We start from the raw sequence: 20,866 nt of genomic DNA, 5'->3' as shown, positions 1-20,866 counted from the left end.
ATGAGGATACAAATTTTCAAGAAATTATTCGTAACAATAAAATTCCCAAAGATATAACTTCAATATAATTACCCTATGCTCTTAGAAACTGCACTTTATGAAAGAACCACTATGAAATATTTGTGTTCTCACCATGCTCTCTTTCCTACTAACAGCTGAATTTTTCTTTTTGAACACAGACTGTTTGGATATATATTCACCATTGACTACTGCTGAGAAAGCCTATGCTAATTTTTGGCATGCTTTCTGTAGATACTCCCTTAGATGGGGATGAGCAGCAGTATTTCAAACCAGGACCAAGAATGATTCATGCATGTATCCTATTTAGCAAAGCTCTCAAGTTTCATGCGTTTTTCTTAGACTGTTTTTTTTCCTGTGTTCATCATGTTTTCTGCCCCATCAGACTAATTAAACTTGGAAACTACAGAACAATGAGACCAAGATTTGCCAGGAAATAGAAGAATATGAAAAAGCGTATTGATATAACAGCAACATCTCTCAAACCAAAAAACTGAAAACTACCTCAGAATCTGGGGCACAACAGAGACTGAAATGGCTTCATTTATGCTAGCAGTTTTCATTAAATGTCCCACTGTTGCACCATATCTAGGCTAGCATCACAGTAATACTTAAAGTCAGGCACCTAACTGTCAGGTGAGGTCTCTCAACCATGCCTTGAGAACACCAGTTCTCCTAGGCTAAAATTCTTAAGTGCCACCACCTGGTGCAACCGCATCATGGGGCCTAGGAATTTTGAAGGATTTGAGCATGTGAACCAGTAAAGCCTGGTTCTTCTGGATTTGTGCGTGTAAAATGAGCTCTCATGTGGATTTTAAGATATCTGGTAAGAGCGATCTTGTCTTTCCAGTAGCAGATGCCTAGATGAAGTTGTACTTCTTCAGAAAATTAATATTTTTCACTGTTGGCCAAATGTGGATGAAATAAGCCAGTGAATTCAAAGTTCATAACAAAGGGGTGGCAGATGCACAATCACATAGATCTTGTTTTCTCAGAAAGTCAGGTTAAAAGTGTCCAGTCATAGCCAAGTAATAGGTTGGAAGAAAAAAAGCAAGTAAAATTATAAAGGAGAACAAGCTTCTGAAAAAGAACAGACAAGCATGTGACTATGGATTTGTTTTACCTTCCTGTTTCAAGAGACATGGGAAAGGCTGAAATGCTTAAGAACTACTTGGCTGCAATAAAAAGCACATAACAGTAGCATGACATGACAAAACAATGGTTAACCAAAACAAGTTGTTGTAAGTCAGGATCAAGAGAAACAGTTGGAGAACATCTAGATAAACATTTAAGAGCACAAAATAGGAAGGGGCTTTTTTATCCCTTGCTGTTCTTTTGCAACTGTCTTGAATAAGCCTTCTCATGAGTTTACAAAATGTTTTCTTAAAACTAGTCTCTTGCTTTTCCCCTAATCCCAGAAGTCTGTCTAGAATCACTGCTGCTCTAACATGCCTGTCTTTATGCCATATTATGTGATGAACCTTCATAACCTATGTCTTCCCCTTTCTGTTTATGTAGGCATGGATGATATGTAAATACAGTTCTATCTCGACTTAATTGTCTTCTACATGGGCCTTAGTTGAATCTCTGAGTATGTCTGAGGATATGCATTGAGTAATACTCTCTGTAGTGTTCTCAGTGCCCCATCAACATTTTTCTAAGCACCAACTCTTGAGTCATCTGTTGATCAACATAACTTTACCCTTCCTTCTTCAGACAACAGGGAATTTCCACTGAAGTTTCTAGGAAATCTGTACACTTCTGTTCACTGGAGCATTATTGTTTTCAGATCCAAATCTATAATTTTTATCTTAGCTTCTGGACCTGTTCTCATTACAGCCTACCCATTTTTCTTTAGAAGGAAGTTCCAGTTACACACGTCCTCTTTCTAATACTAACGACACCTTCCTTAGATTCTCCATCTTTTCTTTCTTCTGTCTTCAGACCATTCTATCATCTGTTGTCTTTCACAGTCCATTCATCATGTTCACTACTCATTGGATGCCAGCTACTATCACAATTTTGTTCTCTTCTGCGCTGAAGCTGCTTTCACTCCTCTTCTTGTCTACTACTCTATTTCATTTTTTTCTCTTTTTCTCATCCTTCACTAAGGCAAAGTGAAGTTGTTCCCCAACTTTATTTTTCCTTTACTCACCAGTCTCATCAATTTGAACTGCGCACCAGTGATTCAAAAGATCACTTCCACTAGTTGCTTGCCTTTTTGCAGTTGTTCTCTTTTGGTAAATACAATAAATAAATAAATAAATTCAAAACATACAAAAATTCAGCCATCTAATAGTCTCTCCTCTTTCACTCCCATTTTGTTGTCTTTGAGGATACATCAAAACTTATGTCGTTGTCACAAGCTGTAGGTAGAATTTCTCTTAAAGAGATGTGTGTTTGTAGGGAAGTGAAGGAAGTAGCAATATTTAACTGGAATTATCCACCATTCTTTCTACATAATCACAGTTAGGTGAAGCGAGGTGAAGTCTGGGAAATGGCAAGTACATAAATTATTTTAAAACATAACAGCATGTGTGTATAAGGGCTTACAGTTCTGTATTTCTTATGAAACACTAAACTTACCATGAGAATTTCAAGCACCAGTAAGATAATAATTAAGTAGTAAACTTCATCATCAGAAATCAAGTGCAACTAACTAAACTTGCTTTGTTTGATAGGGAAACAAACTTTGCAGAAAGAAGAAATGCACTAGTGTTAGTATTAACTTAAAGGAGTTTTAGAAACGTGTTCTACTAGAATCCGTTCCCAAAACACACTTCTCGATGTATTTATTAACAACTGTGAGGTGGCATAGAAAAAACAGATTCTTACTGAAATTGTTTGAAATGGAAAAGAGCAAAAGTCTAGTCACTATAAATACAGTATCATGCTGATAAATTAAGAAGTCATCTGAAATAAGCAGAAGCATCACCAGAGATGCAATGTAGTCCTATTAGGAAGAAGTAACCAAATTCAGAAAAGGGAGAAAGGGTTATGTTATAGGAACACTGACTCAGGAGATACATTTTACATCCATTACACAGTAAGGTAATACTGTTCCAACGAAAATAAAAAAACATGTATTTTATGCAAGAAAATGACCTCATTAGTTTATGTATGAAACTACTCTGATTTCAGAACCTAGGATTCTCTCAAATACAGTTTTTTTTTAAAGACTAATGAAAATCATCTCATGGGAATGGTTAAAATCATTAAAAAAAATTAAAATAAGATCCATCAGCGAAGTTGTGAAAAAGCGCTTGAATAGATGCATTCATTATAAGAAAAGTATTTTCCATGTGTATGTACAGATCTGTTTTCCAAACTGCATAATCACTTGGAGAATGTAACTTACTTCGTAAATAAAAAGAAAATTTGAAGAAATTCTTATCCTTTTTTCTTGAAAAAAAAAAGTGGAATTATTGCTGAAAAAATATTTTTTCTTCCTTCATTTGTGCAACTATTAAAGACTTGCTTATTTATATACTTCTTGATATAAAGCAGCATGTTCTTACATGGAGCAGCATTCATTTTCTGTCAAGTCAAACAGCATAAGAACTCACATTTCCTTCCATCATTTGCAAGTATCATCTTAAATGCAATGATTTGCAACCCATCCTGCAGCCTGCTAGATTTGGGTACAGATAAGAAAAGGGAGGTGAGACAGACAGAAATATAATTATATATGTTGCTTTTCAAGCAGTTCCTCCTTTCGTTTTTGTAGTTACTATCCACAGGCATCTCTGATAACCTCAGGTATGACAGTGAGACAGAGTTTCTTCATTCCTCTATATTTTTTTCTATAGATTTTAAGACATGTAGAGCTCTACAGGCACTTACTGCAGAAATAGAAACGCAGCTGACTTGCATTACACAGCAATGCCCCTGAACTACAAACAGGAAACCATGTTCTTGATCAGATTCAATACGTTGTAACATACAGCCTAACAATACAGCCACTGCACCAATTTGTGGTTTAGGTGACAATGATGTGGCAGCTGGCTGCAGACTCCTCAGAATACTTACAGTTTCAATAGAAAAGGTTAGTCATTTTTGCTATAGCTTCAGGCTGCTTCTTCCAAACCACCAGACTCATCTGTGTACCATCTTGTTCAAGTCCTTGTTCTCTCGCTGATCCCCCAGTTTCACTTGGGGCAGCTAAAAAATCTCAGTCCAGGCTCCTTGAACAATTCTGTGAATGGATCCTTTCAAGTGTTGAACAAGGCAGAGATTAAGTTTAGCTGGTTATGCTACAGTAGGTCACAGAGGAGTGTCCTTGGAGAGGAAGAGCAATTTCTCAGCACTAGCTTAAGAAAAAAATTGTTGGCACAAACACGGATACTTAAAAATAAATATATCATCTGTGCAGAAAAGAATGAGGAATCTAGGGAAATAAGCCTTTATCACATCCTTTTTCTGCCTTTTTTTTTTTTTTTGTGAGAAGCAGACCATAGCGTAGACTGATCTGATGGCCCACATTAAGCAATAGTTTCTTGCTGTAGCAGCAGCTCAGATGCTTCCGTAAATGGAGCATATGATCTGCATTCCTTCAAAGGGATACTGACCATACCCAGCAGTGGGTTCAGCAATTGCACAGTTGCCTTCTATAGCAGAAAAAGACTTACACGGAATATACAGTGCTAAACAAAGAGTGATTCTAATGCTTTCAGTAATTTGGAAAACAAAACCTGCTAGAATAAAGAAGAGAACAAAACCAAGTGTTTGAGAGGACAGACTTTCCTGGTGCAGAGAACTTTTTTTTTTAAACCTAAGTGAAAAATTTTAAAACAAAGATCTTTGCAGTAGCAGTGCTCAAATAAGCACCCAAACAGAAACAACGCATTACCCACAACCCAAGCCAGTGATAGCAAAGGAAGCTGCCTTAGTGTTCTGTACAGCCATGCCGTAACAAAAGACTGTAATCTATTTGCCAAAGCCATCCTACTGTAAGGCAAGTCTTTATTCCAGCATACAAACTCTCCATTTATGAGAAATAATTGTCTTTAAATTATAACACCAACAGGTATTTACACTAGCTATTTGCCACTGACTAAAAACAAGCAAAGAACACCTACATCCAAGTAGTGGTGCAAATACTGTGCCTTGCAGGATTGTTCTCACCAGCCATTTTCCTCTAAAGTCACAGCATACCTCCTCCGGAGCCTGTCCAACATATGAAGGCAGAGGAAATAAAAAACTTAGTGTCATTGGAATAAAAATGCTCAGGAGAGCTGCCTTTGAGAGCTGCCCACTGCTCCACCGTCCTTCCCAGGACGCTGCAGCAGTAGCTGTCCAAGCGTTTCAGTACTCTTACAGCAGGTAGCGGGCCAAGTGGTTTTCACTCGCTACCACCCTACTTGTACTGGCAAAACCCACCTTTTGATGATGAGCAGAGGAAAATGAGTTCAGTAACCGCTCAGGGAAGGAAGAGATTGTCCATCCCTGTGTAGGTTACAACGGGTGGACATTATTATCTCTAGAAGAAGAGACCAAAGGATCCTGTGCTCCTGCAGACGAAGCTATGCCTGAGTGCTGTTGCTAGTGGGAGGGCAGAAGGCCACCTGGATGCAGGGAAGAAAGTCTCCAAAAGTGGGTTTGGAGGTTGGACAGATCAGAGCATGTTGCATAGCCAACGGCCCTGTCAGATATGTTGAGGTGACCATCAGAAGAGCTACATCCAGCAAAAAGGATGACACTGAAGAAGAGTCATTAAGGTTCCAGAAAGAAGCGACTCATTCCAACAGGGAAAAAAAAGTGTCCCTATGCTAGAGGTGGACATGTGGGAACCTGAATCAGGAACGTGAGCTTAGCATGATTTCTAGGAACAGTGATAGCAGCAGAATATGAAGCCAAGGAAACACTAGTGACAGGCATGCAGTAACTCTTTTTTTATAGAGAAAACTGTGGCTTACAATACTACCATAGTCTGTTGTTAATTTTTCTTGATGACAGAAGGAAAGGAGTTAAAGGAAAATGCTGACTTTGAATTTTCAATTAATAGCTACAGGCATTCTGGAGATTTTTACACTACAGAAAGAGAAGGACCATTATTACCATGGTCATTGACCTTTTGGACTCAATGGAGCTGAGGAACTGAAGTACAGTAAGGATGGCAGGACTACGAAGTCCTAACAAAGAGACGTCCAGCACCCACCGCATGAAGTAAGAAGCCACTGAGTAAGCTTGTGGAGTCTGATGCTGAAGACAGCTACTCCCCGGTACAGCTTCGGCCTACCAGTACCACTGTCATCACCTACTCTGTACTCACTCGTATCATTTTTTTCATATTCTGGATCATAGCATGTGGTTAGAAGAGATATGTAAGACCTATAATATATTTCTACTCTACCACTTTCCCCAGTCAATTGTTCAAATATTTAATTATTCCTAACACTCAAACAATAGAAATTAATGGCATAAGATCCAACTGGATCTTCATGCCTCCCTGTATGATTAAAAGCTCCCCATGATCAGTTTGCTTTGCCATATTTAAGTGCTGTGCTACCTTCCATCCTTTCCATTGATCTGCTGAAATTGTGTATGGTTTGCATCTTGAGACACTCCCCCCCCTCCCCGAACACTTCATTCTTTGAATTCTCTCCAATAGTTCCATTTCCTTTCTGAATTAAGAAAATCAGTCCATCAATATGCAATAATCAAATACTATATGATGGGAAGATTGGTTTTGTTCAGCATAACAATCATTTTTCTGTGTACTGAAGCAAAGTAGCAAAAGTCCACAGCGAGCAGACTACAATGACGCTAGATCGTGTTTTTTTTTTTGTTTGCTTTGTTTATTTATTTATTTTTTTAAGTCTTTGCTTTATGATACATAGCCCCTGTGTTGACTATCTTGGTCCATGCATCCTGCCAAAATCGGTACAAAGCAGTTAACATGATACCATCTTGAACAATATTAAATGTCAGTGTTATGAGACCAGTCTCATACTCTCATTCTTTATCACAATCAACCATACTAAAAAAGTAGGAGCCCTTTATGAAGACTGTGGAGGAGGCAGTAACAAATCCTACCCAGTTAAATCATTTGAAGGATAACCTAAAGCTTCATTTGTTTCCCTTTCCTGTTACTTTAGGTATACAAAATGCTGAATGGAAAAAACACTTCTGTTTTGACAGTCCTGACAAACCAAGACGCCGTTGACAGTGTCTCTAGAGATAGGAAAACAAATTGAAATAGCCTAGAGATATGTGCCATGAAGCTGAAAGGGAGGCACAAACATAACATGAGAGAAAGGGAGAAAAAAATATTTAAGTGTTAAACAAATAAGATAATGCCATTTGGTGTTGCAAATTCTTCCAAACCAGTCACTACAGCCAAGTGTCATCCTTCTGTGATGTCAAGCTCTGGCCAAACTAGTATCACATCAAAGACGTTATTTTCTACCTGGCCTCAAGGTTGTAGAAGACAAGCTTTTGACTAATTTAACAGGACTTCATTAGCATGAAAGCAAAAATCAGGACTAGAAAAGAAAGATGAAGAAACTGAGGCACAAAGGGGCAAAGAAAAGTAGCCAAGTACACGTATTTCAGGTGATGGTTGGGACTACAGCAAATTGAGTAATGCTGGTAAGATACCTCAGTCCTTGCTGCCTTGACTTAATCTGAAGGCTTTGTGATTTCAGTGCATCATGATTGAAGTCTGGTGACCACCTTGGTGCTGACTTGCAGGTAAAGCCGCACGTCATTTTACTCAAACAATGAATTCTGAAGGAGGTAAGAGGGGGAAGCCCCCCTGTTCTACCATTTAGGCTTACCTTTCCAAACAGCAGGTCCACTTCACTGTTCTCCTGTCACACACTCCTATCATCCATCAGATATAATCTCAGTATGTTCTTTAAACCAGTAGGAATTTTTGACTGAATTAAATCTATTTTTATTTTTTTTCCTGACGTTTACAAATAATTTTATATAACAGACAGAGTTGCCATCTGTTACCTCAAACTACTTTTAGGTCTTTACACAACACATCCTGTGGATGTAGCCTACTTTTTTTGCTAGTAGATAATAGTACTTCACAATTGACAACATTGAATACATTGGACTGTGACTAATAAAACATTTTGGATGGCTTTGTAACAGTAAATGCTCCCCGTGTACTGTCCTATCAGTCACTATGTCATCTGCAGCTATCACCACAGGCTGCATTTTGCCTTGTAGACCATTGGTAACTGGGTTGAACAATACTGGCATCCATATACAGAATTGCAAGGTTGGGCCTCGGGATGCAAGTGCCAGAGTACAGAGGTGCTGGGAAGCAGACCTGTACGCTGCTCGGTTGCGATGTTCACTCTCTGCCCCTCTTCACCCTCTTGTAGAGCAGGGGTGCTTCCTGCTCCACAGCTGCCTGCAACTCTTCCTTCCACACAGTGGGCTGCGGAGGATACCACAAAGATCTCAAAATTACCGTAAAGGATTTTATGTGCAAATGCCAAGCCCAGCCTTCACATGAGCTGACCGAAGCCATCTGGCCAGGCTTCCTGTGATCACTGTGACCAGGTAAGCCACCTGCACCAGGGCTTTTCTGAAGCAGATCCTAATGGCACCTGAACTGTTTGGGTGCTGCCTCCAAATTCAGCTTTAGCTAGTTGCAGCTCACATGGTGGGTGCTGGGGGTTATCAGGAGACGTGACATCCTAAACACCACCACGCTGTTACAGCGGCAGGGCTTCTGGAAGGACAGGCCTAGGGAAGGGAGGGGAGAACATGTCGCAGAAATATTTAAGGGCCTTTGTTCCTTCTAGACCTTGCACTGATCATTTTGTTTGGGATTTGATTGTTAACACTATTTATCTACTTTAACCTTTGCACCTTGCTTCCTTACTAAACTATTTTTACTTTTCAACTGTTAAAAAAAATGGTACAACTTAAGTACTTGCTTCCTCTGGCATCCTTCCCCATTTTCTATTCTACTCCAGCCTATAATCATGTACTAAAGTAGCAAAGATAGCAGCTGGGTACAGGATGCACAACAGACCACACACAACATCAAGGACCATCATGACGACGCAGCAATCTTTCAGGTGGTAGAAAGGAAAAAGATGTTCAGGAGGCTGGGGAGCGGTGGGAAAGCTAATGGGAACAAATTTAAGGGACCTGGGAAATGAAAGCATTGTAGTTGGCAAGCTGATAAACCTAAAACGTTTAACACAGTGCAGCAGTGCTAGCTCTCATACCGTGCAAGCATACAGAATCATAGAATCTTTTAGGTTGGAAAAGACCTCCAGGTTCATCAAGTCCAACCATACCATACGTACCTTTTCAGCCTTAGTTCTAGGCCTTCTAACCAAACCCGTGTGAGGTTACACAAAGGTAACCTACTGCATCCATTTCTGACAGAAGCACTTCTTGGCTCCGTATTCAAGTTTTGCAGTACGAAAGGCCACACTGATACTGATGGCACCAACAATGAGCCCAGCTCAAAAGATCACTGCTTCACTGCCACAGTAGATCACTAGGCTGCAGAACCTCAGCATCTGAGAAAGCACTGCGTAAATCAGACATTGTTACATGACACGGAGCAGTGCAGGATAGAGATGGACAGTGACAATGCATGCGTACATCCTGATAACACTTGTGATTACCAGCTGGGGTAGAAGACCTCAGGTAGCACAGATGTCATACTCAGTACAGCCCATTGTATATGTCAGTAGCGGTCCCTAACGAGGTAATGCAGGTGGGTAAGAACATTTAAGGAAGTGATTTATTTTCTGCCTAGCCTGAGGCCTTTAGAGAAGACAACAGAGAAAAACAGATCCAGTTCGTAGTTCCCTACAGCTGGTAAGTTTCTGCATCACCATGCTACAAGCCAGCCAGTGATGCAGATTCAGATTTATGTATTCTGAAGTAGCTGTCCACGTGGTCAGAACTAGAGGAAGCAAGGCTCTCTCCTCTTGATAAAGAACAAGTTGTAGCACGGCACAGACCTGTAAGGAGGTGCAAGCAGCTTTGCAGACATTAGTGTCTGAAAGCTAAGATGACAGAACACCTATGATCCAAACTCCAACTACATCATTGTAGATGACCTTGTGCCATCCCACATGATGCAGACGGCCTTGAAGCTGTCACTGCTAGACACAGGCAGCAAGAACTAATGCCATACAGCCGTGAATCAACTCTGCAAGACTTGCTGAAGGGCTGTGGTTTATATAAGACCCTTACATAAATTGTGCATGCTGGTGTAGTCCGTTGGCATGCAATAGCGAATCCCCTCATGGTAACAGCCTGCATTAGCAAGAACTTTGGGATCAGCTTTCCCCCTGTAAAGAACAGCTGCTGACTTGCAGTACAGAGGTGACCTGTTAATCTGGAAGAAGCCCAGGGCTTCGGCTCCACGAAGAGTCAGATCACTTTGCCCATGCATCTACTGTGCAGGTGCAGCATTTCAGAGAGGGCTGTACTTTGGCCCCACATCCCCCTTCCTTCTAAAATGTGTGTTTGATTTAGGAAGAGAGAGAACAAAAAGAGAGCACATCGTTAAATGCCTACCTCCTTGGCCTCCTCTTTCTTCAGGCATACCTCTCAGTTCAGCTACAACATATCTAAATATCACTCAAAGAAACATGTAACAATGCGATTTATATAACAATGAGATTTATCCAGTCAACATAGGGAGTAGAAAAAATGGAGCCAGATGGTGGCTTTTTTTTTTTTTTACATGGATTAGTACCTATAATGACCCATAGGTCATTAACTTAGCAATAAAGTTTTCAGATGGTTCTGGAAGTCCCACACATCCATACCAGCTGAGGGAACAACACAGAGGCTCTCAAAAAGATGCATCAGTTTTTTAGTTCATGTTTGGCCCCTTGGTGTTCCTTGTTAGGCATACAGCCACACCTCACCACTGCATGAGAGACGAATGTGTTTGCCTGACTTTAAGAGCTGCATGCACCAGTGACTGGTGAATCCCATCATCCTCTACAGAAACACAATTCACCTAAAATATCATTTTATTGGACAAAAGCAATACAGCTTTCACTTAAACCTAGCTATGGTCACCACTTCTTACTTCAAATAATGAAATGCATTTAGCTATTGTAATCAAAGCTTTTTACAACTAAAATGTACTATTAATGGAAGATTTATCTTAATTTTCAAGAAGATTCCTTCAACTGCACACTTACACACATTGCAATACACAGAAGTACACACAAAAGATGAATAAACAAAATATATTTTGTATCAAGTCATGATCTCAGTGCTCAAAGTTGCCAACTCCAGTTTTTGGACAAGCTTCCCCTTTTAGAGCGCGGTCTAGAAACTTTGGGAATGAACAAAATCTCTTTTAGACTGCAAACTAAGCTTCAGACTTAAACACAAGGCATCAGCGGTTGCTTTAAACAAAATAAAATCTAAACAAAAACCCTACGGCACACTGATTTTTACCAGATAAACCAGAAACTAGATTAAGAAGCTGATTTCAAAACAGCTGGAAGTCTGCTCCCATACTTTTTTTGCTTCCACACTTAACTGTTTCCTCTTTGCAGGTGGCATACCAAGATTTCACTTGCCTGTCAGGTCAGAAGTCTTAGCATCCAGCATCCTCCCAGGGACACGTGCCACAGGTAACGCTAGGTCACTTAACAGTTCCTCCTGTGATATTTCAAAAGGGAACCGAAAGCAAAACCACCCCCTCCTCCCTGCGACACACACAAACCCTCACACAGGAGGCAGAGCAAGCATTACCTCAGCTCGTTCAATGCTGGCATTTTCATACTAATTCCTTCATGGGACAAGGCTTAAGACATGTGTAAGGCAAATTCCCCACTCCTCGCAAAAGATGAAGCGAAGCGCAGGGAAAGCAACCCTCTGAACGGGATGAGGCACACTGAGTTGTCTTCAGGTGAAAGGGGAAATACCACACCGCTTTAGTGCTGAGATGCTTAAAAGTTTTCATGCAAGTGAAAAGAGTATGACCATTTAAAAAAAAAAAAAATCGACCTTCTTTCAAGTGAAAGAAGACAGTTCTTGGCCACAAAAGTTACTGCGGAGATGGTGGAAAGACAGAATAAGGTGATGAGGGACCAGGAAGGGATCCGATAACCAGTCATTATATACAGTATTTCCAATGTAAATGAAAGTAGATTGCGTTCTTTGTATTTATAGTCACTAGTGCCAGCATTTCCTTATGCTAATTTGGTACTCATTCTGACAGAGAACTGAAAGCATCCAGGGACAAACTGGACCTGTAACTTACACTTTAAGTGCTCATGTGCTAATAGACGCAACTCTCCCGAAACTTGCATTTCCTCTTGCTGTCTTAAGTGGCTCCCCAGGCGAGCGGGAGGTCTCGCCCATTGTGCCCAGGGTCTGCTAAAGCAGAAGGACCGCAGCAGCACCCACTGAAGGCAAGTTCTCAAATCCCAGTTTCGCTAGCATGGGAACACAGCACTCTCCTTGGTGAGAGAGAGGGCAACCGCACCCTGCAGGGAAGCGGCTATTTGGAATCTAAGATTTTAGGTTGATGTGTGCCAGTATCTTTAGAAGCAGCATTGACAGACAGTAGCTGGAGGGGTGAGCAGCTGGTGACTGTTCTTCACAAAATAGGTAAGACAATAGCGCAAAAAGACATCAAACCAGGGAATAAGAGCATCTAAAGCTTAATCGACTATGCTGTGAATCTCAATGCATTTTTATTATTCCATGAGTCAAAAGAAGTGCGCAGAAAAGCTACAGAGGAACATTTTTTGCAGTACTTTCTCATCCAGCACAGCAAACAATACACAATAGGGATACTATAAACTAAATAACTTTGCACAGAAATTCCATCAACTCAGCCATGTGCCTATTTTAATGTTTCTATAACAAATTCACACAAGAAGTTTGACTGAGTGAAACCTCTGAAGAATAAAAGGGGGAGAAAAAAAAAAAATCAGCAAGAGACAATGCCATAGACAATAACGTGCCAGCAGTACAGCTTTTTAATTGGCATGATGCAATTTTTCTTTCCAAACTAATTCATCAAATCACAATAAAGGATCCCTGAATTTGCAAGACATGAGCTACTCTTTCCATTTTAGGTTTTTCACAGCATTTTCAGAAAGAACAGCTTCGATTTTGCAACATCACTGAGATGAGGCTGTTCCACTGAAGAATTAATCTTTTTTGCCTTGAAGCATGATGTCGCAGCATTATTCATATAAATAAGCTGTGTAAGTTGGACAGTTAAGCAATAAATACTGAGACTGTGACAAAGCTAAGAATGAACTTGCCTGGACTCTCATTTCTGTACTTTGAATGCAAGACTGATAAGTCTTCTAAATTAAGAAATGTAAGGATATCCTTAAAGCAAAGCTAAACCTCTTGAATGCGACTCCCTGAGGAAGCTGATGTACGTAGCTAAAGTCCGCCAAGCCATACGTAACCAAGACCTATATGCCCATAAGGACAAACCACCACACGCATTACACAACACCTCAGCAGTAGTTCCTCCGACCTGTGTTATTTTAGTAGTTCTATCTTATTTTAGTATAGGCTCTTGACATTCTCCTGAACTTTCAAGTTACCATCCAGAGCATGAAGAATTGATTGCTCAGGCAGCAAACAAAGTTTAAGGGAAATATTCTACACAGGAGGTGAACAAGTCTTTAATGGTAGTATATGGAACATCTCCCATTGATTCTATCCACCTCAGGAAAAAAAAAAAAAACTGTGACAAAGGAAGCCAAGTCCTAGTTTTACCCAAGTTTTCTGAGCATAGGAAGGGAAAGCAAGATAGAGGACAATTTCACACCACCCACCTACAGGCACTTCGCTTAGCTGAAAAGCTCCTTCACCTCCCTTGCAATCAACCTTCAGAGACAAGCTCCTTTGAAAGGACAATTCAGATAAAATTATGTTAGGGCACTTGAAAGCATCATTTGCATCAAGGATCTAGCTCTGCCTCCTCCGCTGAGGAGGAGAGAGGGACTGGTGGATTAGCCAGTTAAAATAGATGCCTAAAGGTAGATGGTGAAAATACCACCGTAACTTCCAGAGCAAACCTCAAGGGGCTCTGTTTGGGAAATGTTTCTTTGGGTATGAAAAGCAGGCACCTATTGTATCCTAATGCCCTTTTCAGTTACAGTTGGAAAAAAAGCCAGGGTATGTTTAAGTTTGTGGATGGTCAACAAACAACCATGATAGCTTTTTCCCTCCTCCCCCCCAAGAGAATCTACAAGCAAGAACGCTCAGCATGTTATTAATGAGCATGAGGACATGCAGCTTTTAAAAAGTTTAAGTTATAGCAGAGCTTGAATTACCAGATAACACATTGCACAGCATACAAATAAAGTATTATCAAATAAAATTTGTCAGCAAAAACAACATTCCCTACATTCTGCAGGGCGCTTCACATTCAGCAGAGGTGGAAGAGCAACCTTTATATATGGTCTAAACCCATAAAGAGTTCTAATACTTCAAAAACGAGGCAAAGAAACTGAAATATCTGTAAGTTTACCCAATTCTTCCCAATATTATAAATACATTAGATCTGTGAATTAGAAGCAGTACTAAGGCACCAACTTATCTTAAAGTGTTTAGCTATAGCTTTAACTTTCACTATGCACTCAAAGGATTAACCATCACCTAATTGCACTCAGATCTTTTGATTACTGAAACGTTAACTCTCATATTTAAAAACGTAAGAGACAGTTATGCACATTTATTGTAAATGTTTTAATGCATTTCAAGTTTAAGCAAGTTTAATAAGTGGTCAACACACTAAGGTTCAATCAAAACGATACCCTTAGCCATCACTATAAACATACCAGCAATTTTAATTAATTCACAGTAGCAGGTTCATGGGTTTGCTTTTCACAATAAGTAAATCACAATACAGAAAAAAAAAGCATCTCAGAAGTTCACCTATAAAAATTGTTAGCTCCAAGCTGTACAATTAGTCAACACTAACAACTGCAGAACAACTATCTTATCAATGTAAAGCGCTAATTTACATATTTTCACCTTCGCTAGACACTCAGAATTTTTACTATTCAAATAAGAGCATTTAAGATCACACATACAAGTTTTGCACATTCAGAACACAAAAAATACAAGTTAGTCATTGATCTCTTGTCTTCACGAAATAGGAAATCCACCTTTCAGTGGTGCCATGCGAATAATAAGCATTAGAAAAAAAACGCAGACACCCGCTCTTCAGCTCAAATTCAAGTGCCCTCCGAACAGTGTGAAACTAATGGTTTTTCATCCAGCCTGCGAAAGAAACAATATCCTACTGACAGGGTCAAACCCCACGCGTCTCATGGCCAAGGCTAGGCTCCTGCAGGAGTAGGAGGAGAAGGAATTGTTGCCACCTCAGCAGCATGCAATCCCGGGAAAACAAAGGGGATTCCCATTGCCATTGTCTTCATCTGCAGCTGATCATCACCAGCACTAGCAAGGCAGTAGCTTGCGCAGTTATCTCCACAGCGGGCAATGTCACAACCCGACCAACAGCACAAACTACTACCTCAGCCAGGGCCCTGGTGCGCCCGGCCCCTCCTGAAACGGGGGAAAAGGAGCAGACAGACAACGCGTCTACGGCAAATGGAATTAGAGGGAAGAAACAGCAGAGAGATAAAAGGGCTCTGGGGTCTTTTGATGATCCTCTTGTCTCCTTTATCTGCTGCAGACATCAACCAGACTCCTCTCGCCTGACTGTGGAAAGCAAAGGGAAACCCCGCCCAGCTCCCTCCCCAGCTTTGCCCTTTTCCTTGCATGACCTGCAGCCGAGGCAGCGAGCGCTCCGTTTATCAGATACATTACAGACCCCAGCTGGTACAGTAAAGATCGCGTTTAGTTTCAAACAGCCACGGATCCGCCAGCCTATAACAGATGGGAAAGGGAGGGGAGGGGAAGGGAAAGGAAGGAGGGAGGAAAGGGGAGAGAGAAACGGGGGAAGGGGGTGAGGAGAGACACGGCAGGCAGGCAGCCACCACCCCGAGCCCCCTCAGCCCCCCTCAGCCCTCCTCGTCCGCCTCGCCCGGGACCGGGGCAGCCCCGGCAGCCCCCCCTTCCCTGCCCGCTGCCCTCACCGCCGCCCCGAGCCCCCCGTCCCCTCCCCGGGGCTCCCCCCCTCGATGGGGAGGAGGGCGCCGAGCCGCCGTGGCGCAGCCCGGGCAGAGGGGAGCCGCTCGCCTTGCCGAGGCCGCAGACGAAGCGGGGGAGGCCCCGCTCCCGCCGCGGCTCCGTCCCCGGCCGCCGCCGCTGCCGCCTGTGTCCGGCCGAGCCATGGAGATGGCTCAGGGCGGGGGGAGAGAGGGGCTCATCCGCCGCCCACGTGACTGGACGTGTCACTCACCCAGCCGGCGCCATCTTGAAGAGGGAGGGGGGGGACGCGCTGCCCCCGGCGGGTAGTCAAGATGGCGCGGGCCGGCGAAAAGGGGCGGGGGGGGCGCTATTCACAGAAGGGCGCTGCGCCGCGCCGCCGCAGCTCTGCCCCTCGCTTCCCGCCGGGCTGCGCGGGAGGGCGTTACGCTGGCGTGCGGGGGGTGGCGGGAGGGAGAGGCTCCCGCTCTCGATCCGGGGCTCCCCGCGAGAGGCGGGAAAAGCCGCGGGCGGGGCGGGAGGCGGCACCCGGCACCCCGCACCCCCACCCGGGGCGGCCTCCCGGGGACGTCTGTGAGGAGAAGCAGCGAGCCCCCGGGCGGCACCTCGGCCCGTGCCGGTCCCCAGGCTGCCAGCCTTCAGGGTGGCGGGGGCAGCAGAAGAGTAAGTACCGATACACGAGAGGAAGGAGGCTGCCAGAGTCAAACCCACAGACACAGTTCGGTTTGGGAAGATGGTGCTAGCATCAGTGATGCAGAATGTGGAAATAACCCAGCCTGCAGCCACAACCAAACGAAACACAATAGCCTCCGAGTTTCCAGAGCAAAACGACCTACAAATGGGTCCGAGAATAAAATCCATGCCTTCACTGACAACTCACAGCAAATTTGTAGTTGAGAAAGTCACACCAGAAAGCAGCCAAAACACTGCCCCCTTAAAGAAAGTGGAGAGCCAAAGATTAAAATACTTCATTATGATCCCGTAGTTGGCTGTTTTAAAGTTGCTACCTATATTAGGCAACAGGGTTTGTTACATCGATTGCTTGTTTAAAAGTCATTTAAACCAGTGACATCTTGTTGGAGATAACGGACCAGGAGTTTCTGGTATGTTTATAAAGTATGTAGGTTTCTGATACTGCAAAGTTGAAGAACACTACAGCTCCTGGTGCCTCCAGACCCCTTTCTCCCGACTCCTGTGTAAAGCCATGTGATGGTATTTCTCACGGGGACAGCAAGACTCAGTGATTCTGCTCTTCGGGGTCAGCTCAGAAGCAGCAAAGTATCACAAAGAAATGGCTGCACCAAGTAAATGCAGGCTCTGGTCCTACTCGGTTAAGTTTGTGTACAGATGAATAAACAATTCTGAAAAAGAAACAATCTAAAATTGGGAAAATATGTTTATTTAAAAAAAAATGGAGAAAAGCAAAAGTTTGCTAGTTCCATGGCTTTTTTCCCCCTATCCAAAAATTCAGATAGATTTGTTTATACCAAGATTATATTTCAAAACTACTACTAGTGGGAAAAAAATCCTATATACATAGTAAGAATATTTAGTTTTTAGTTAAGACCAGATTATTTTTTGGCTTTAAAAATAAATAAATAAATAAACAATTTTCCTCTCCTTCCTGTTCTAAGGATATTTCAACTATATAATGTTAAGCAACTTTTCTAAAAGTCATGTCTTGGTGACTCCTTTTCCTGAATTAAGGTACCTTTTACATTCATTAATTAAACGAACTGAAATGAATTAAAATGAAACTAAAAGCTAATGGCAGATACTTAGCATAATTCATAAATTTAGAATACGTCAAACCAGAACAACTACACTGATATTTTCTTTTGGGATTTATCTGAAATCTAGAAGTTATTAAAGTAGATGCTGGAAAGTAATGGGAAAGCAACTAAAAGGCTGGAACACATGCAAAGCTGCAGATGGATGCGGGCACCAAGCAGCAAGCTGCCAGTCCCCGGCATTTGTGGGAGCCACGCACCTCTGTTATACCCTCACACTGTCCCACACCCTGTAATGCAAAGCTCTGAAAGATTTTGAGGGTTGATGCCCTCAGTTACTTTTAGTAAGTCAAGTCTTCTTTACTTTCAAAGAAGTCATGCTTCATAGCAAATACTTTCTCATCTCCCTTAGAGGTGAGAAATTCAGATGCCAAAAATAAGCATTCAGGCACTAAGTTACATGTATCAGAAGTAACTGTAACCTTGTTGACCTGAAACTCGGTTGAAAGCAGCACTTAAATGTATTAAAAAAATAAAATCTCTGGTAAGGAGTGTGCAAAAATGTACCAGGACTTGAAATGTTCAGTTCAGTTTACTGAGCTCGTGACAACAACTTAATACTGTCATTTACTCATCCAAATTGTGGAACTTACAGAAAACCACAGCAGATCAGTAGCAAGGAGAGTTTAAGGTTGAGAAAGGGCCACATTTTCTACACTGATAGTAACTGTAGAGCTCTTAATTCCTATCTGAGTATTTAGACTAATGCCATGACTACAGAGAATCCTACCCTGGCACACATAGAGGTTACAAGAAATGGGGGGGGGAAGAGCCAAACCTCGGAACAGGCCCTTGCAAAGGATGTGTTAAAACAAACAAACAAAGTGCTCTTAGGGTAGATCAAAAAAAACTATAGCACCGTCGACATGTTGCAGTAGGGAGGTCAGCTGCATTTACTTTGGCTACTATTTTTTAGTGAGATTAATCTTCCCTCTTTTGAGCTGCCTAAAGTAAACTGAAAAAAAATAAAATAAAAACTAACAAACCAACAAACAACCATAAAACAGCAGATGTCTAACCCTAAAGTAGTTGTCCTATATTCCCATAGCATGTACCGGGACTTCTACATGATAACTTCTCTGGCCTCTTTTAGGATGGAATGGATGTCCTGATAGGACTAGCTATTTGTCTTCCCTGATTGTAAATGAAAGCCAGGCTACTTAATTTTGGGGTGGAACTCAAACTTTTAGAAGATTAATCCAACTTGTATTTCTCAAAGCAAATACTCTAGATTGCCTCTCTGGTAAGAGTGTCTCCTGAGTTTGAATCTTTTCCACAAATAGTGAATGACCTGTTTTTAATAATGACAAATAAGCAGGGAACTATGTTTTTTACCTTATTTTGCATCTGTATTTGTCTTTCCTAAAAGTTTACTACTTCAATAGCAATTATTTAGATGTTGTTTTGCAATTAAATGTAGTATTTGCACTGAGATTGCCAATCTTTGTCTAATTAGGAAATGCATTTACACATTTAACAATTGAATAGCTTATTTAGATTCTAAATGGTTACAACTTATTTTATCAGAAAATGGTTCTGAATACATCTTTCCTGATTATTTAACATTTCATTAGTTTGCATTGAGCTCTATCTGGATGCAAAGTAGAATTATAGGGAGAATAGCATTCAAAATAATTATTTCTTAGACTGGTCTATTTTGAAGGTTTTGGATACATTCAGGAAACACACATTGTTACAAAGAAGACAGAACTAATTGTTTCTAGCTAACACTGCATTCAGCTTTTAGACACAGTACATTTTCCCCTCACAAATCTATCCTATGCATGGAAGAGGAAAAAGCAAGCTTTCCCCTTTTTTAACTCCTAATCTGTCTCCAAACTGGTTGTTTGAATTGAGCTGGATAAAGTGAAATTGAACTGAAAGAAGAAGCTACTGCAAACATACCATGGTTTAGCTCTAAAAACTCGCTTCTTACTCTCTAAAGAGGCAGGGCTGCATACTAGATTCATCAATTCACTGTGTTCTCTTTAAGGCTTTGGCAACATGTAACTGCTTAAAATTTTAAGAGATTATAGTGCACACAGCTTTAACATGGGATGTCATATATTAAGGGAAAATATTTAATTTAAATCAGTCTTTTCTAAAATAAACATTTATCTTTCCTCATTTGTTCTAGGAAGTACTGTCTGCAGACTCTAGGGCTCATTTTAGCGGTAAGGCAGTGCCATATTATGCTACAATGCCAAGCCCAGAGGCATGAACAGATATTCAGTACGTATAATTCTAAGTAATAGTTCTGATGTACTGCAGAAACCAGTTCTTTGTACATGCACATGCGAGTAGTACTACGTACATAATACTCCTAGTCCCCTTCCATGCTTCCTCATGAAAGACATTGATCAAAACCAGACTTCTGTCTGTGCTTTTTAAAGGCCCTTTGTTGGTAGCAATCCAGTTTTGGCTGCCATTTTTTGTGGGGCCTCTGAGTCCCTTCCCTGATAAGACCAGGCATCAGTCTGTGATGTGATGGGGGAAAGAAGTGGGAGTCCTCTGGTAAGAAAGCCAGAAAAATAACCAGTTTTCTGACAACTTTAATAGTTCCAAGTAAGAAATAGTTAACATTAAAAACAGCAGACAAGGCAATGTCAAGTTTCAACTTCCCAACAGTCTGTCATCCTCACCAGCCTCTGCAGTCTTGAAGCTGTGAACTTTGGAAATATTACTGGTCATGGCCAAGTCGCTTGGCTAATGGCAAGTCTAAAGCAGACATTCTGTACACAGAGAGCAGTAGTTGTCATTCCATCTTGAATACCAGGTTGTGCGAAAGCAAAACAGGCATCTGACTTACAAGTGATTTCCTTTCTTACTTACCTATGGGCAATCCCTCCTGAAAAACTAAGCGGGAAAAACAAACAAACAACAAACCCAACAACGACTCTCCTCAACAATCTTAAACTTCCAGGCACAGGCTGAGGCCTTTGAGTATGTTTCAACTATGGAGTATTTTTGATCAAAGAATAAGATAGTAGTGCATCCTTTCTGTTGGG

General features: G+C 41.5%; 1 protein-coding gene across 2 annotated transcripts in view; it reads right to left on the bottom strand.

The window, feature by feature from the left end:
- MON2 (MON2 homolog, regulator of endosome-to-Golgi trafficking) overlaps positions 1–20,866 on the bottom strand; it is a 111,331-nt gene that overhangs the window by 10,082 nt on the left and 80,383 nt on the right. The window contains exon 35 of one of the 2 annotated variants that reach the window (XM_050708237.1): positions 5,097–5,184. In XM_050708237.1, coding sequence (XP_050564194.1) covers positions 5,097–5,184 — 88 coding nt within the window. Of the gene's footprint in view, positions 1–5,096; positions 5,185–20,401; positions 20,528–20,866 lie in introns of those variants that run through there. The other variant, XM_035544249.2, reaches the window with a different exon arrangement.

The sequence above is a fragment of the Cygnus atratus genome, chromosome 1 (assembly GCF_013377495.2).
Source record: "Cygnus atratus isolate AKBS03 ecotype Queensland, Australia chromosome 1, CAtr_DNAZoo_HiC_assembly, whole genome shotgun sequence".
NCBI classification, from domain to species: domain Eukaryota; kingdom Metazoa; phylum Chordata; class Aves; order Anseriformes; family Anatidae; genus Cygnus; species Cygnus atratus.
The sequence above is the reverse complement of the archived record's forward strand: the minus strand, read 5'-3'. Positions and strand labels throughout refer to the sequence as shown.